The sequence below is a fragment of the Moschus berezovskii genome, chromosome 12 (genome assembly GCF_049115385.1).
Source record: "Moschus berezovskii isolate FMDL1 chromosome 12, NW_MosBer_1.0, whole genome shotgun sequence".
Taxonomy (NCBI): domain Eukaryota; kingdom Metazoa; phylum Chordata; class Mammalia; order Artiodactyla; family Moschidae; genus Moschus; species Moschus berezovskii.
This window is the reverse complement of record NC_142471.1, coordinates 88,366,501-88,384,558: the sequence shown is the minus strand read 5'-3', so window position 1 is coordinate 88,384,558 and position 18,058 is coordinate 88,366,501. Positions and strand designations below refer to the sequence as shown.

Below are 18,058 nucleotides of genomic sequence, written 5' to 3'. Positions count from 1 at the left end.
AGTTTTATTTATCTCCATGGTAACCCAGCCTCCTGGTCATTCTTACTCCTGCAGCTCTGCCCCAGGTGGCTTCTCTCTTTTTCTTTCTTTTTTTTTTTTAACATTTAAAAAACTTTCAATTTTTGAAAGTTTTTATTTTATATTGGGATCGGGTTGATTAACAATATTTCAGGTGTATGGCAGAGTGATTCACTTATATATATTAATATTTTTTTCGGGCTTCCCTGGTGGTTCAGCTGGTAAAGAATCTGCCTGCAATGCGGGAGACCTGGGTTCTATCCCTGGGTTGGGAAGATCCCCTGGAGAAGGTAAAGGCTACCCACTCCAATATTCTGGCCTGGAGAATTCCATGGACTGTCTAGTCCAAGGGGTTGCAAAGAGTCAGACATGACTGAGCAACTTTTACTTCCATGTTCTTTTTGGTGGGAAAGAATCCACCTGCCAGTGCAGAGACAGTCCATGGGATCACACTAAGTCAGACACTTCTGAAGCAACTGAGCATACACACACACACACACACACACACACACAAAGCAAATGTAAACTCATCAAGGCCTTGTGAGTCCTTAAAAAGAAGCCCCTACTGAGCACGGATATTGCCAGTGGTAGAATAAGCCATATGTCCAGAACGAACACATGAACTTTTATATTATGGGGGGAAGGGCAGGGAGAGAAGGGACATTCTGAAATGGGACGCTGGGTTCTCACCTGGCCAGTGAGTCGTCTGGGGCTGGGTGTCTGTGAGAGAGAGAAGGAAGGTTAGATCTAAGGCACAGACGTGTCCAGCTGGAATCAAAACTGAAGCAACTTTGAGAAATAAACTCTGGGCTGATGTTTTGCATGATTCCTCTGAGGAGTCACTGTCGATGTCATGATCTTTCTGACCCATGTCATTTTGGGAACACCCCGATGCATGGCCCTTGCTCATTCAGTGTGGTCAAAGGCTTTCTGTCCACATGTTTGAAAGCCACAGCCCCTCCTGTGACAGCCAGAGGTCATCACAGCAACATCGCCCAGGACCATCAGTCAGTCTCCCTCAGGTCTATGAGAACCCCATTGTCACCCTGGAGCTGTTAGGACTCTGGGCTGTCCACGAATGCCTGAAGTGTCTCCGTGGGGCTCTGCTCCAGACAGCCATGCCCTAGGCGGTCACTAGAATTCCATTTGTCACCTGCCTGCCATCCCCACACCCTTGAATCATTGAAGGGCTTCATGATGAGCTGTTTACCCAGAAATTCTTTTCTCTAGGTAGATACCAAGGGAAAGCAACATAATACACCAACTGAGGTTAAACAGTGCTGCCTGGGAGAAGGAAAGCTCGGGAAGCAACTGGCGAGGGCCTCGCAGAGATGGATGAATGCTTCTGCAGAAAATAAAACCTTTCATTGTTCTGTCCTAAGAAGCAAAGCTTTCCTTCTGACCTGAGTGTGTAGATGCCACTCCTTGGTTTCTGACCGGCCCTCCTCTGGCGGATGGGGTTGGGGGTGGGGCTGCACGGCTCCAGCAGCCAAGCTTGAGTCCAAGAGCAGGATCAGAGGCACAAGTTGTGTCCATATTCTTGTGGAGCACCTTCCTAGTCTTGAGGAGGTCCTTCTGTTTCTCTCTCTGGCCTTCAAAGCCCCCTCTGCTCTTAACTCCTGATCCCTTCCTTTATCCTCACTTAGACACAAGCACATGCCCTACTCACAGGAGACAGGCTGGAGGCTATAAGGGATCCAGCAGGAGGCGGGGGCCATGTCCAGGAAGAACACACACCAGGACCTTCTGTACAGTTTCACCCTTGACCAAACAGAGCCTTCCCAGAGATAAGGACAGGAAGAGCCTGGAATCTCTGAAAATGGCAGAGGGCCAATGCAGGGAAAATTTCAGAGCCATTTAACCATCTGAACTCTTGAGAAATTATATAAGCCATGGGAAACGTGTGCATTGTCAATCCCACCTCCTTGAGTTTGCACCCCAGTCTTGATTCTTGACCACACTATTTCAAGTTTACAGAAGCAACATTTGAATAGAGTCTAAACCCCGTTTTGCAGCCATCCGCAAGGTGTTTCATCACTGGGCACACGAGTAACTCAGTGTAGGTCCAGACCCCACGTCAGGTCGGAAGGACAGAGACCCCTCCTCACACGGATGACACTTTCCGTCTCAGCATCTTTTCTGGTCTGTGTCTGGCTTAGCCTACAGTTGAGGGAAACGTGACTCCCATGTTAATACTGAAGACCGCCTGGAGAGAAACACAGAGCCTCACTGGAACACTGAAAACACAACTCTGACCTTATCACTCATTCATTCGTTTAAGAATTACTCAGTTCAGTTCAGTCGCTCAGTCGTGTCCAACTCTTTGCGACCCCATGAAACGCAGCACGCCAGGCCTCCCTGTCCATCACCAACTCCCGGAGTCCACCCAAACTCATGTGCATTGAGTCGGTGATGCCATCCAGCCATCTCATTCTCTGTCATCCCCTTCTCCTCCTGCCCTCAATCCCTCCCAAAGTCAGGGTCTTTTCCAGTGAGTCAACTCTTCGCATGAGGTGGCCAAAGTACTGGAATTTCAACCTCAGCATCAGTCCTTCCAATGAACACACAGGACTGGTCTCCTTTACGATGGACTGGTTGGATCTTCTTGAAGTCCAAGGGACTTGCAAGAGTCTTCATCAGCACCACAGTTCAAAAGCATCAATTCTTCAGCGATCAGCTTTCTTCACAGTCCAACTCTCACATCCATACATGACCACCAGAAAAACCATAGCCTTGACTAGATGGACCTTTGTTGGCAAAGTAATAGCTCTGCTTTTTAATATGCTGTCTAGGTTGGTCATAACTTTCTTTCCAAGGGGTAAGCGTCTTTTAATTTCATGGCTGCAGTCACCATCTGCAGTGATTTTGGAGCCCCCCAAAACAAAGTCTGACACTGTTCCCACTGTTTCCCCATCTCTTTGCCATGAAGCGATGGGACCAGATGCCATGATCTTGATTTTCTGAATGTTGAGTTTTAAGCCAACTTTTTCACTCTCCTCTTTCACTTTCATCAAGAGGCTTTTTAGTTCCTCTTCACTTTCTGCCATAAGGGTGGTGTCATCTGCATATCTGAGGTTATTGATATTTCTCCTGGCAATCTTGATTCCAGCTTGTGCTTCTTCCAGCCCAGCGTATCTCATGATGTACTCTGCATATAAGTTAAATAAGCAGGGTGACAATATACAGCTTTGACGTAGTCCTTTTCCTATTTGGAACCAATCTGTTGTTCCGTGTCCAGTTCTAAAGAATTACTAGTAGGACCCTAAAGTTCAAGTGCCACAATGGTATCCACTGAATAAATAAGCAACTGATACTGTATACTTGACTTCCCTGGTGGCTCAGATGGTAAAGAATCTGCCTGCAATGCAGGCAACCCAGGTTCCATTCGTGGGATCTCCAAGAGTCGAATATGACTGAGTGACTAACAGCAGCTGTATACTTAAACCTCACAGAGATCTACATGAGGCAAGTGAGAGAGGCCCAAAGATGCAATGGTAGAGTCAGCCCTTCAGCTGAACCAGGATGTGCTTCATGGGGGACCCCGAGCAGCAGGCAAATGTGTCTGGAAGGTTGGAAGGATGGACTCCTGGCCGAGGGGACAGCGTGAGCAAAGGCTCAGAGTTGCTCAAAGGTGTGCAGTGTTCAAAGCTCAGTGTGTGATGGCTCAGCCCTGAGAGGGGCCAGAGGGGAGAAGACATTAGAAGGGAGGGAAGGTCAGGTGAAGAAGGGTTTGATAAAACTCTGCTAAGGCGGGTAAATTCTATGGACTGGTTTTCAACAGGAAGTTAAAAACGGAACCCATTGTGGTTAGGTGCCTGTGCTGGATGGTGGGGGGTAAACTGGAAAAGATCCTAAAATCTACTATATTAACAAAGAAAAATCACCTTCAGAGAACTCACTTGAGGAAGGGAGATTCCAGTGTGACTTTCTGAGTTGACTTCAACAGGATGGTCCACACACATGGATTATTGTGCCTGAGGGAGTTGATGGTTCTTCCCACAAGTTCATGAAAAGATCCCCACACTCCCCCTCCTCTCTGAACAGAAGAAAAGGACACGGAAGCAGTTCTAGGCTTATAAGGGGCTGTGCCATCCAGAGGCCACTGTGTTTTTGACCCTCCTAAATCCTGGTCTGATAAAATGCAACATCACCCGACTTGATGAGCCTGCAACCAATGTGAACTTTATGTTTTACTCTCTGCAGACCTTTAAAAGGGACTATGATGTGCTATAGTTGATAGCTGGATGGTGGGAATCAGAAGACATTCAACCTATCCTCGCCAAAGATTCTTTATCCTCAAGCACAGTGCTTGAAACTTGGCAGAGAGCCAGGCCAGCATGTCATTTCTATGTCTGTAGAGGGTTTTCTTGTGCAGGCGAGGAAAATCACAAATAGACAGCACTCTTGTCCTGACATAGACCTCAGACCAATGAGAACCCCTCTGGGCATAAAGACTGTCAGGAGGGGTTTCAGTTACTCTCAGCGATGCCTGGGGTTCCAACCCTGTGACACCAGGACTCACAAACTAAAAAAAAATCCAGACTCAGGTAAAGAGACGTTATTCAAAATAATTATAATGATAAGTAGAAGGAGCTAACCAGGAGACTGGCAACAATCTAAGCCCAGTAGTAAGGAATCTTTCTGCAGTTAGGAGACCGAGGGCTGGAAAGGATGGAGGCAACAGGGTGAGAGCAGCAGGCGTGATTAGACAGGTGATCAGAAGATGCCTCTCCTTGAGGGCAACTGATTCCAGAGGGTCTTCAAGGAATGTTGTTCTCCTTTGCAACGCTTGTCCACTCAGGCCTGAGCAGAGATCACTAAGCTGTGGGATGGAGAACAGGTTAAGTAGAGTTTAAGTAGAATTTTCTTCCAATTGACATGTGGGTGAAATTGCAGTCAATCATTAATGAGGAAAAAATACACTCTTGAGGGACTGTGCTTGGTTTGCTTTAAGTTACAAATACATTTGGTCCCATCACTTCATGGCAAATAGGTGGGGAACAGTGACAGACTTTATTTTTTTGGGCTCCAAAATCACTGCAGATGCTGAATGCAGCCATGAAATAAAAAGACACTTACTCCTTGGAAGGAAAGTTATGACCAACCTAGACAGCATATTAAAAAGCAGAGACATTACTTTGTCAACAAAGGTCCATCTAGTCAAGGCTATGGTATTTCCAGTAGTCAAGTATGGATGTGAGAGTTGGACCATAAAGAAAGCTGAGCGCTAAAGAATTGATGCTTCTAAACTGTGGTGTTGGAGAAAACTCGAGAGTCTCTTGGACTGCAAGGAGATCCAACCAGTCCATCCTAAAGGAAATCAGTCCTGCATGTTCATTGGAAGGATTGATGCTAAAGCTGAAACTCCATTACTTAGGCCCCCTGATGCGAAGAACTGATTGATGATGGGGAAGATTGAAGGTGGGAGGAGAAGGAGACGACAGAGGATGGGATGGCTGGATGGCGTCACCGACTCAATAGACATGAGTTTGAGTAAATTCCGGTCATTGGTGACAGACAGGGAGGCCTGGCGTGCTGCAGTCCATGGGGTCGCAAAGAGTTGGACATGACCGAGTGACTGAACTGAACTGATATGTGCCTAAGGGATTTTAATATGATCAGGAAGGGAAATTTTTTATTTGAGAGGAAATGACCATCTTGTCTAGATGTAAAGTAAAACTTGTAAAAGAATTTTCATGTCGGATCTTCACAACTGCAAGATCTGGGGATGCAGAAAGGCTGTCATAGAACTGGTGGATGTTTCTGGAGAGGCTCACTAGGTCACACTGCCTCTGGCTCATCTGCTGACAATCGAGTTTATTTCAACAGTCATATAAACACCACATGCCCAGCTTCCCAGTATCATGCACAGAGAGGGAGGACTTATCAGCAGGTGCCTGCCTCCTTTTACCTACCTTGTGGATCCTGAAAGTATAACACTTCATAGGAAGAAGTGGGGTGCTCAGGCTTTCTGATGTACTTGACAGTCAAGATATTGGCAGAAGATCTATAGTCCAGGAATGAACCTTCACAAATCTTCCCTAAGACAGAAGATCCTGGCAGCCCATCTATAATCTCCAGGGACTCTTTATCACAGTTGAGGCTGTTGGAGCAGAGGGAAGGGCAGGCATCAGCCTTTGGAATCATGGTCCCTCCGGCAGGCAGCCTACCCTGTACAGACCCAACACAATCACAGAGCTTTGCTCACTAGACTTCCCAGGCATGGTGCCCACGGGGAAGGAGACTCACCCTTCTGGAGAAGGTGATGGTGGCCACCCAGGACCCTCCCCACACCAGGGTTGCAGGTGACTCCTTGCCTCTTGGGCGACCCCGCTGATGGGGCTCAGGGAAGCCCACCCAGGACTCTGGGATCAGGAGCCACTGGAGGGAATAGTACAGTCAACCCTGAGGATTGTTTCCTTGGGCAACAAGAATGGAGTCAGGTGAGGCCCAGACAGGCATGTGTGACTCCACTCCTGCTTCACCTTCTGAACCCCTGGCACAAGGCGCCGAAGACCCCCGATTAGCCTCCAGGACCTGCAGAGGCAAGAGGGGCATCCAGCTCTCCCTGCTGTGGGCAAAGTGCACACACGGGTTGTCACACTCCTGCTGAGGTCTCCGTCTCCTCCTCCTGCCCATCAGACCTGACCCCCCGTCTTCCTCTCTCAGCCCCCAGCGTGTGTCCCACCCGGGAGGGAGGATGGAGCCTCTCTGGGCTAAAATGAGACATGGAAGGGACATCTCACAAGGACACACGCTCAGCTCCCTCTATAGTAGCTTGCTCTCGGACGGACTGATTCTTTCCTGGTCCCATATCCAAAACTGGTCTTGGAGAGGGTCAAAGGGACAATAATGAAAACTTCTAGGATAATCTATCCCTCTGGCCCTAACAGAAATGGTGATGCAGGAAATGCCTGCCTCCTCCATGCCTGGCGTGTGGTTTTGGTGGATGGTCTGAGCCCTGCTGTGGGGCAGGCAGCTGCAGGCTGTCCTCACATGGAGCAGCTCCTCTGCCTAGTGGAGACCTGACCCTGTGGAAGGTCTGGAGGGACAGGGCCCTGAGGCACAAGATAACATCTCCTGTCTCAACCTCCACTGTGGACTATATATCACTTGGTCTGCAACTGGAGGAAATGTGGCTCCTTTGTTAATATCTGTGAAGAGTAACCTGCTCTGGAAGTGCCGCAACTTCTTGCTATATTGACAGTGATTTCTGCTGCAGGATGAGTCATCCATTCTGTCTTTTAACCGTTCATTCAGTCTTCCACTCATCCATGCACTTACAGGTTAAAAATACTCCTTGATCACCAAAAATAAGACTCCCTTTCTTGTAGGCACAAACTCAGACACGGGCAGGAATAGTGCATGCATCTTCACTCAGTCATGTCCCGCTCTTTGAGACCCCAGGGACTGTGGCTCACCAGGCTCCTCTATGTGTGGGGTTCTCCAGGCAAGAATATTGGAATGGGATGCCATTCCCTTCTCCAGGGGATCTTCCCAAAGCAGGTAACATATGGGGCACAAATATCAGAAAGGTCTGCCCAGCTGTAGGCACAGTCAGAGCAGGGGGTTCAGGTGTGATGGAAAAGTTCTTCCTCCAGTGAAATCATGAACTAGGAAATGAGGACCCTAAGCAGAGGTGGTGAGTCTGGGAGAGGTGGAAGGTGCCTTCCAGGCAGAGGGGACAGTGTGAGCAAAGGCTCAGAGCTGCCCAACATTCTGGTGGGTCCACAGCTCAGAGTGTGCTGGCTCAGCTCAGAGAGGGGGCGGGGGGGGGGGGGGGGAAGAGGTTAGAAGGGAGGGGAGATCAGGGGTCCCCTAGAGGGATCTGAAAGCCATGCAAGGAGGGTCAGCTTTATGCAGAGGGCAGGGGGCCACGCAGGGTCTTCAGCAGGAGTGAGCTGGGGTCAGGGTGTGTCCGGATGTGTGTGCTGGGTGGTGCAGGGGAAACAGGAAGGTGCAAAGAGGGACACCTTCCCATGAAACCACAACATCAGCAAAGAGCACTCAACCGAGCACTTACTGGAGATTATAGATTAACACCCTGGCTTGGTACTCTGGAGGCATCTGGATAGTCCAGACGCAGTTCGTTTTCGGTCCGTAATAGGTGGCAATCACTCCAGACTCCTCTTTGAGGATTCCCCCACAGTTAGTATTCCCTGGAACAGAAGAAAGGATTCCAGTCTCCCAGAAGGTGCACCAGGCTGCTGGGCTCCGTGCCACCCCTCGCCCACCCCACTGCAGGTGGCCCTGACTCCCACTCCCCAATCGCAAACAGACATCCACCATCCAGCCTCAGCACCCAGGAAAAGGTGGTTTTCAAGGTTTTACTCTTTTCAGAATTTTAAAGAGATCCATACCCTTTACTGCAGTTTGTTTTGATCCCTGAAAATTATCAGTTTAACACCTTGTCAACAAAATATTGTTTGTCAAGTGAAAGTGAAAGTTGCTCAGTCGTGTCTGACCCTTTGCGACCCCATGGACTATACAGTCCATGAAATTCTCTAGGCCAGAATACTGGAGTGGGTATCCCTTCTCCAGGGGATCTTCCCAACCTAGGGATCGACCCAGGCCAGAATATTGGAGTGGGTATCCCTTCTCCAGGGGATCTTCCCAACCTAGGGATTGACCCAGGCCAGAATACTGGAGTGGGTATCCCTTCTCCAGGGGATCTTCCCAAGCTAGGGATCGACCCAGGCATCCCACATTACAGGCATATTCTTTACCAGCTAAGCCACCAGAGAAGCCCATTATTTGTCAAGTGAAGATAAAACAGCACTTTCGTCATTGGTGTTTTGATCAAATGAGTTCAAGTTTTACCTGGACTTGAAAATCACTAGGGCAATCAATCAATCATCAATTGATCAATCATCAATCACTCAATCATCTATCAGCCCCCATCTATCAGGAGGAAACCTTTCTCTTTGCCAGCACCCCCTGATGCCGACACACCCTCAGCCTGGAGGCTCTCATATCTGACACTGGACATGGTGATGCCCCTCAGCCTTCCAGGCTTCAGCCTTTGGAGGCGGCTCCGTTGTCCTGGGACACCTGCGGTGTGGAGAGGTGGTCCCATCCCTGCCTCGTGAGGTTGTGCAGGCAGGAGGGCAGGGGAAGCTCCCGGGTTGTGGAGATGAGGCGGGGAGGGGAGAAGGAACAGAGTGGGAGTCATGGGAGATCATGGTATGGGACCCTCGGGATTGTTAAGACCAAGGCTGACGGTCAGCTCCGGAAATGCCAAGTTCCTTTAACCAAAAGGTAGACCGACACCAGTGTTTCCAGGAGAGGCATCTGAACTGAAGCCCTAAAGCACTTCTCCCTGTGAGGAGCATAAAATGGTAAAACATTCAGACTGCACTTACGGGGGAGCCAGTCGATTGAGTCCACTGTGGCTGGAAAGACATCAAAAGAGAACAACAAATGAAAAGCTGGAAGTTACTGAAGTGTCGAGGCTTTAGCACACACGGTGCTCACCCTGTGAGCAGGGGCTGTTTCCAGGGATCGTGCCGGGCGCACAGCTTGGCTGCCCTCCTCCTGGGAAGAGCCGGGGCCTGCAGGGTCAGAGCAGGAAGGAGGAGGTCTGGCACTCAGCCTTCAAGACTCGCTCATTCAGCTGTGACCGTTTGTTTCTCAAGTCCCACTCAGTGAGAATGAATGTGCTGGCTCTGGAGCCACAGTCAGACAAGTCAGCACTCAGGAGGCTGGGTGGCTTTTCCAGTTAACCTGGGAGTTTCTGCTCCGAGGGCTGAACCTGCCGTTTCCTAGGAAACCTCTCAGTCCTGGGCCAATCAGGACAGAGGGGCACTCAAAAGTAACTTGAGTATTTCTTGTAATTCTTCAGTGAGACCAATGATGAATTTGCTGTTGGTATAAATACATGGAAGAAAAATCTCAGCTGAGAAGAAATGAGCAATCTTAATTTGTGAAAGTTTCACCGTATCAGGGAACTGAGTCAGGGACCTGACAGCAGTCACTCTTTCCTCTGTTGCTGTGGCTGTGATCTATCCTCAGGGTGTGACAAGTGGGCACAGCACAGCTCAGGAAACAGACTGGGGCTCAGAGCGGCTCGGATGAGAGCTGGATGGCTTTAGACAAGAGAGTTATTCTCACAAACCTCAGTCCATGCACCTGTAAACTGGAAATTTAATGGTAACAGCCTCCTTAGTTGCAGAGGACAGTTCTCGTGCACACAGCTCAGTGTCCAGCCCAGAGAAGCTGTCCACTGTGCTCCCTGCACTGTCAACCTCCCATCACATTCATTTCCTTTCCCATAGACACTGCTTTCCTCAGGAGATTGAAATCAAGAAGTACTTTGGAAGCTATGCGACCAGAGATGTCAACCCGGATACTGGGGTCTGTCTCCAGCTGCCCGTCCTGAGTACCGAAGTGGCATAGGATTGGGGGCCATAAAGGAAACCTCCCCACCCTGGACCGTCCATCTCATCTGCTCTGGAAAATACAACTCGAGGTTTCTCTGAAAGCAGATCTCAAGGGCATTATCACACATCTTCCCATCATGGACCTGCACGTACAGTGACCTCCTTTGATCTAGAATCTGAGGTCCCGGCTTTGAAGCCCCTTGGAGGAGTTCAGGACACGTCACCCCAAAACATGCCATCCTGATCTGTTGATTTGAATTGATGGTGCTTAAGAAACAGCAGATGGGGCCAAAGAACTAAACAGACATTTCTCCAAAGAAGACATAAAGATGGCTAACAAACACATGAAAAAATGCTCAACATCCCTCATAATCAGAGAAATGCAAATCAAAACCACAATGAGATACCATTTCACACCAGTCAGAATGGCTGCTATCCAAAAGTCTACATGCAATAAATGCTGGAGAGGATGTGGAGAGAAAGAAACCCTCTTACACTGTTGGTGGGAATGCAAACTAGTACAGCCACTATGGAGAACAGTGTGGAGATTCCTCAAAAAACTGGAAATAGAACTGCCATATGATCCAGCAATTGCACTCCTGGGCATACACACCGAGGAAACCAGAATTAAAAGAGACACATGTACTCCAATGTTCATTGCAGCACTGTTTATAATAGCCAGGACATGGAAGCAACCTAGATGTCCATCTGCAGACGAATGGATAAGAAAGCTTTGGTACATATACACGATGGAGTATTATTCAGCCATTAAAAAGAATGCATTTGAATCAGTTCTAATGAGGTGGATGAAACTGGAGCCTATTATACAGAGTGAAGTAAGTCAGAAAGAAAAACACCAATACAGCATACTAATGCATATATATGGAATTTAGAAAGATGCAAATGATAACCCTGTATAGGAGACAGCAAAAGAGACACAGATGTATAGATCAGTCTTTGGGACTCTGTGGGAGAGGGTGAGGGTGGGATGATTTGGGAGAATGTCATTGAAACACGTATGTTGTCATATGTGAAATGAATCACTAGTTCAGGGTCAATGCATGTTATAGGATGCTCGGGGCTGGCATGCGGGGATGACCCAGAGGGAGGATAAAGGGAGGAAGGAGGTGGGAGGGGGGTTCAGGAGGGGGAACTTATGTAAACCTGGGGCGAATTCATGTCAAGGTATGGCAAAACCAACCAATATAATATTGTAAAATAATTTGCCTCCAATAAAAAATAAATTAATTACCAAAAAAAAATTAAAAGAAACAGCAGATGAAGGAAGGGCTCTGATGAACCTGTTTCTACCTATAAGCTGCCCACAAAGTGTCCCACGAGCAGGGCTCCCCTTCCCCACCCCCACAGCCCCAGACCAGGGAGACGGGAAGGTCCTGATCACAGGAAACTGGGATAAATGCTGAGAGGGCTCTGTGCTCACACGCTGACAGCACAAGCCTGTCCTTCCATCCACTCGGCTCCCGGGCATGAGCACACTTGCCTGCAGGGGAGCAGAGTGCGGGTCGCTGAAAAGAGGAGCTGAAGCAGAAAAGCAGGGAGCGGGGGGCAGGGCAGAGTGAGACCCACAGAGAGAGGGCGGAGGGAGGAGACAGAGGCTTCCTCAAAGGCACGGTGTCCTCTGCTTTCCCTCCAGCCCCGAGAATCCTCAGGGGTCCCTCTGTGTTCAGTGCAGGCCCAGCGCCCAGCCCCCTGTAGGGCTAAGATCCCCGTCAGGAAGTCCTCAGCCCTGCTGGGAGCTGCTGCTCCTGTGGGTCATTCCTGAGCTCATGTTGCTGCCACGTCTCCATCCCGGGGGCAGAGGCAGAGCACCCCATCTGTCCTGGGACTTCTGCAGGGCACCCACTTCCCCTTGGATGCCACCCTCTAATCAGATCCAACCAGGGTCCCACCTGAAACACTCACACCATCACACTTCCAAGGCCCCTGCAAAGCTGCCCACATCTGGTTCACCTCCTCCAGGTCTGAACTGAGGGCTGGCTGTCCCGCAGGACATCCCAGGGCACATCGGCTAAAGCAGAGGGAGCCCAGGGAATGCACGCCAGAACAAGGACATACAGCCCAGAAAATGTTTAAAAATCATTGTATACTCAGCTGTGAGTCAGGGCCATCCTGCTGGACCCTCCTCCTCCAGGCCAGGCTGAGGGCGGCATCTCCTTGGAGGAGGGCAGCTTGCAGACCCTCTTCTTGGGCAACAAGCGAAATGCACAGACTCTCTAGTTGCACAGGAAGCAGAGAGGCCCCGGGGCAGGGGGCTGGGGGCCAGGCTTTACCTGTGCCGAGCAGCAAGGCCCAAGGGATGGCGCTGGACAGCTTCATCTTCGCAGCCTGGCACCAGCCTCAGCAGTGAGCCTGGCCCCGGAGGCCTGGGGCTATATACACACAGCAGCTGACACCTGACCTCCTCCTCCCCTGGAGCCCAGCCCCGCAGGGCTGCGGGAGCCCCAGGTTCTCTGGGAGAAGGGGGCTGCCTGCTGCTTTCTCCGTGTCTTTGTCATACACTTTCTGTGCCCTTTTCCCCTGGGAAATGGTGACAATCTCTTCTCTTCCTCTCCTCTCCCTGCGTTCCTGGATAATAGGTGACGTGGACCACTGGCTGTCAGGGAAGGTTTAACAGGAAGATTCCTACATGCTGTTTCTCACAAGTCCTTTGTTTCTTTTCAAGGGGAGTAAGCGAGCTTCTCCCAGAAACTGAGGTCATTGTGTGAGACGGGCTCGGATCTCCTCTAGTAAACATTCTCTTTACGACAAACCTGCTTAGTCTCTTCCCCCTTTTCCTTGAGATACGGATTGTCTCCTGACCTTGTGGCCATTATCAACCCCTGGTTCCCTTGGTAACGGTTACTGTATGTTTGGTTTTCTGATCTTTATCATTGTTGAAAGCAATTTCTAGTACCACAGCCTTATATACTCACAGAGAAATCATTGAACTACCTTTGCTCCATCAGAGCTTGGGTCCCCGTGTCTGTCTTTCTCTCTCTCTCTCTCTTTCTGTCTCCTCGGCTGATTCCTTGGAGCGTAGAGACCCGTCTTGCCCACTCTCCTGCCCGGGCTTCTAAGACTCTCTCGAGAAGGTGTCCAGTGCCTTCACTCCCCCTTGAGAGGGCGCCCGGTGCCTTCATGGGAGACGCAAGTCCTGTGCCAAGGACTTTAGTGGTTTTCTGCGTAAACTCGGGAGTATCAGCCTCTTTCTCTCTCTCACTCTTATCGTCGTCTCTGGACCACCAGGTCCCCGGTCCACAAAGGACCCCAACAACTGGCCACACAGAACTTTTATTTGGGAGCCCTCCTGTCTGAAGTTAAGCTTCCCTCCAGTGACTTGCATAAGCCTCACAACACCTCGGACAGGAGAGGCCAAGGGACTTGCCCACATCTCAGGGCGCCAGTGGCAGAAGCGGGACCGGTCTGACGTCCCAGCTGCCTGGTCTTAAGAGCCCTCTGATCCCCCAGGGCAAAGGCATGTAAACAGCCGCCCTGCTCCAGGTGTGGGTCAGAATATGTGGGGCAGCCGCAGTACTGTCAGCCTGTGTGTGGTGTGTCCACAAGGGAGATAGGTAGGCACATGTTGGCATTTATTCTATATTTATACCAACAGCCACACGGCTCTGATAGTGAGGTGTTACAGTTATGAGAACCCAGAAGAGCTCCTTGTTGAAAACATGTACCAGATTCCTAACATGTTCCATCCGAGTTTCTATATAAGTCAACTTTCTACTACCTGTTTATCCAAGGAAACGAACACATGGCCACACAGAACATCATTCATGAATATTCATAGCTGCATTATTTGTAGCAGAGAGTGTTAAAAGCCCAAATGTCCATTCATCAGTCAATGCATAAATAAAACACAGTCTGTTTGTACAGTGGCAGTCATTCAACCACTGAAAGGAGCGCCAGCCCAACTGTCTTTCAAGGAGCATTAGCAATTACACGTCAACCAGGAGAACACTATGTCCACTTTCCTGACCTTAAACACTCTGCATTTTACTCTGTCTTTCAAAATTCCATGCTGATTAGAAATGCTTAAAATAATATCTTTTAAAAAATGTGCATTTCTCCAACTGCCAGTGGGTTTGGCTGCTTCTTCAATGGGGGTGCACCTCAGTGGCAGAGTGTGTGCTCAGCATGCATGAGGTCCTGGGTTTAATCCCCAGCACCTCCAGTTTTCTTGGAGGGGGGGTGTGGAATTTGTTTTGGGTTCTAAATCAGCAGTAGACACATCCTGGTTTGCTAAGAACACCCACCACTTGCCCACTTTTTTGGTTCTTTTTGAGCTTGCCCGGTAGCTCAGACAGTCAAAGCGTCTGCTCGCAATGTGGGAGATCCGGGTTTGATCCCTGGATCAGGAAGCTCCCTTGGAGAAGGAAATCCAGTATTCTTGCCTGGAAAATTCCATGGATGAAGGAACCGTGTAGGCTACAGTCCATGGGATCTAAAAGAGCTGGATATGACTGGGCGACTTTCCTTTTACTTGCCAGTATTTCTAGTCCAACCCCAGTTCTTCTGAGAAATGCCTGTTCGTGCATATCTTTGGGTCAGTTTGCTGTTATTGTTGCATTACTCGTTTCTGTTTATGGGTGGTAGAAACTTGCTGTTCTTTTTAAGTCATATCTTTCTTTACAGAAACCCTAATGGGTTCCCAGTGGGAGGGACATTCGCCCTCAAGCAGAGCACAGAGAAGTTTCCTGAGCCATCTGGTCACTCAAGCTCTTCTGGCCAATGAATGGAGGAGGAGGCTCGCGGGACAGGGTCTCCCTCTCGAAAACAATGCTGGTTCTGCTCCAGTGGTTAAGTTCCCTGGTTGTTATTTCTATAAAATGCAATAATTCCTCACAATTCTCCTTCCATCTAGAATCTCCCTTGCCTCATCATTCCCTGTTACCCCTGGCAGTCCCCTAAGTATAGAATACTCCCTGGCCGTGATCTGTGGACAGAACAAGGAGCACCCCATGGCTGTAAATGCCTGGATGGAGGGAATGCAGGAGCCATGGGAGGAAGGCAGTTGCTTGTCTTCCATCCCAGTCCAAGCATCCCACCTTCAGTCCCCGCGTGTCAGGCCTGCTGTCCTCACCCTCAGCATCCATGAAGGTTTGTGACTGCTTTGGAGGAAAAGAAAAACAGAGTCCCATTTTCAGGGACACTCGGGAATCAAAGTCTAAGCTCTATATGGATAGCCAACTGTCCTTGTGCCACTGGTCTGTTTGTCTCCCATTGTGTCAATAACGGGTAGCGTGCATGCTAAGTCACTTCAGTCAAGTCCGATTCTGCAGCCTGCCAGGCTCCTCGGTCTATGGGATTCTCCAGGCAAGAACACTGGAGTGGGTTGCCATGCCCTCCTCCAGGGGATCTTCCCGACCCAAGGATAGAACCCGCTTCTCCCGTGACTCCCATATTGCAGGCGGATTCTTTACCACTGAGCCACCAGGGAATCCCTTGCGTCAGTTATATGACAGGTTAATTACCAAAGCTTTATAATAATCCTTCATGGGTGATAGTCCCTTTTGTATGTGTGATTTCAATTCCTTTTCAAAATTGCCCTGTTTTGGAACTTTCATTCTTCTGTATGAGTTTTGGATTGTCTTGTCAAATTCTAGGAAAACTGATTTTGATTGAAAGTGCGTTGAGTTAATGGGCTTGTTGGGCAGACTTGGCATTTTTATGATCTGAGGCTTTTGTACCTGTAACACTTGTGTTTCTCCGTTGCATCACATTTTCTTTTGTGTCTTTCAGTATCAGTTAGAAGTTTCTCCATAGAAACCTGATACACCTAATCAGTTATTACAGTTGAAAGCATTATTATTTTTCACACGTTGATCCAGCAATCTTAATCTTAGCATTAGTTCCTAACATTTGACTTCAGATGATTTTTTAAAATTTTCCATGTGTATCATATTGGCTGAAAATAAGATTAGTTTTATTACTTTTTTTTGCCAATTATTATAATGTTAATCCTTTTTTTTTTTACAGGGAAAAATGATAAAATGACTAGAGTCTCCTAAACAATGCTGATCAAATGTGATGATAATCATTCTGTCTTACTCTTAACTTTAATGGGATTACTTGTGACCTGTCACCATAAATAAGAGGTTTGCTGGAGATTTTTTAATACTTGTGCTTTAAGACATTTAGCTTGATCCCTTCAATAAGATTCTTTGAGCTCTTTTACATCATCTATGCCTATTGAGTTTTGCTGGATTTGTTTCTGAATCCATGAAGGATTAATACTGACTTTAGTGCTTATTCAGTTAAACTGAAAAATTCAGTTCAGTCGCTCAGTCGTATCTGACTCTTTGCCACCCCATGAACTGCAGCACACCAGGCCTCCCTGTCTATCACCAACTCCCGGAGTCCACCCAAACCCATGTCCATTGAGTTGGTGATGCCATCCAACCATCTCATTCTCTGTCGTCCCCTTCTCCTCCTGCCCCCAATCCCTCCCAGCATCAGGGTCTTTTCCAATGAGTCAGCTCTTCACATCAGGTGGCCACAGTATTGGAGTTTCAGCTTCAACATCAGTCCGTCCAATGAACACCCAAGACTGATCTCCTTTAGGATGAACTGGTTGGATCTCCTTGCAGTCCAAGGGACTCTCAAGAGTCTTTTCCAACAACACAGTTCAAAAGCATCAATTCTTCGGCGATCAGCTTTCTTCACAGTCCAACTCTCACATCCATACATGACCACTGGAAAAACCATAGCCTTGACTAGACGGAGCTTTGTTGACAAAGTAATGTCTCTGCTTTTCAATGTGCTGTCTAAGTTGGTCATAATTTTCCTTCCAAGGAGTAAAAAGCGTCTTTTGATTTCATGGCTGCAATCACCATCTGCAGTGATTTTGGAACAATGAATTACAGAAATCAATTACAGAAATAGATTTTTAAATGTTTCGCCTTGCATACTCATAATAAATGTCAAATGCTTGAGGTTTATAATTCTTTTTATACCCTGTTGGATTCAATACACTGATATTTTGTTGAGAATGCGTGCCTCTATGTTTTGAGAGATTTGGTCCATAGTTTTCTTGTTATGTTTTTGTTTAGTTTTGATAGTAAGGTGATGCTGGCCTCATAGAATGACTTAGAACATATTCTCTGTGCCTCTATCCTCTGAAAGATATTCAGAAAATAATACAATTTTATCCTTAAATGTTTGCTATAATTCACTTGAATTCCTGTAGGCCTGGCTTGGAAGATTGCCAGTTACTGATTCAGTGTCTTCAATGGATCTATTCATATTGTCCATTAAAAATGCATCTGCGAATCTACCACTCTTTCATTCATTTAAGAATTGCAAGTTAGACCCTAAAGTGAAGGTCTACAGTGGTACTGAATTACAAATAAGGAAATGATCTATTTACTTACATCACACAGAGATTTACAGGAAGAAAGGGACGGGGAAAAACGAGAAAGCGGTTCACTTGAGAGGGTTAGCAAGGTGTAACAGTGAGAGAGTCAATTCCCAGGCAGTCCTTAGTCTTGGTCACATAAAACATTTTTTAACTTAAGCCCGGAATTGATGATTACACAACAAACAACTCAGTTTAAACTCTGTACTAGGGATTATATAACAACAATGTATCCTGTTTGAGGACAATTTCTCCTTCCTGAAAACCTACTGACTAATCCTGATTTCTTAGAATGTGT

At 48.0% G+C, this 18,058-nt stretch overlaps 1 protein-coding gene across 2 annotated transcripts; it reads right to left on the bottom strand.

The window, feature by feature from the left end:
* Positions 1-4,572: 4,572 nt before the first annotated feature.
* On the bottom strand, positions 4,573-12,915 carry LOC129555281 (spermadhesin-1). 2 transcript variants are annotated; one of them, XM_055424470.2, is made up of 5 exons: positions 12,689-12,915; positions 9,381-9,410; positions 8,042-8,177; positions 5,934-6,121; positions 4,573-4,840 (listed from the first exon to the last, which is right to left on the bottom strand). In XM_055424470.2, exons 1-5 carry the CDS (start codon positions 12,732-12,734, stop codon positions 4,836-4,838), a joined length of 405 nt encoding a protein of 134 aa, XP_055280445.2. In that variant the 5' UTR covers positions 12,735-12,915; the 3' UTR covers positions 4,573-4,835. The 2 variants fall into 2 exon arrangements, with proteins under 2 accessions (XP_055280445.2, XP_055280446.2); XM_055424471.2 differs by lacking the exon at positions 9,381-9,410.
* Between the last annotated feature and the right edge of the window lie 5,143 nt (positions 12,916-18,058).

Bases quoted from the DNA above. Each gene is read 5' to 3' on its own strand.
- LOC129555281 (XM_055424470.2), bottom strand. From the start codon at position 12,734: ATGAAGCTGTCCAGCGCCATCCCTTGGGCCTTGCTGCTCGGCACAG. The intron at 9,411-12,688 runs GTAAAGCCTGGC...ATGTCTTTCCAG, and splicing joins GGCCTTGCTGCTCGGCACAG to CCACAGTGGACTCAATCGAC. The intron at 6,122-8,041 runs GTAAGTGCTCGG...CTGCTCCAACAG, and splicing joins GTGTTAATCTATAATCTCCA to CCTCAACTGTGATAAAGAGT.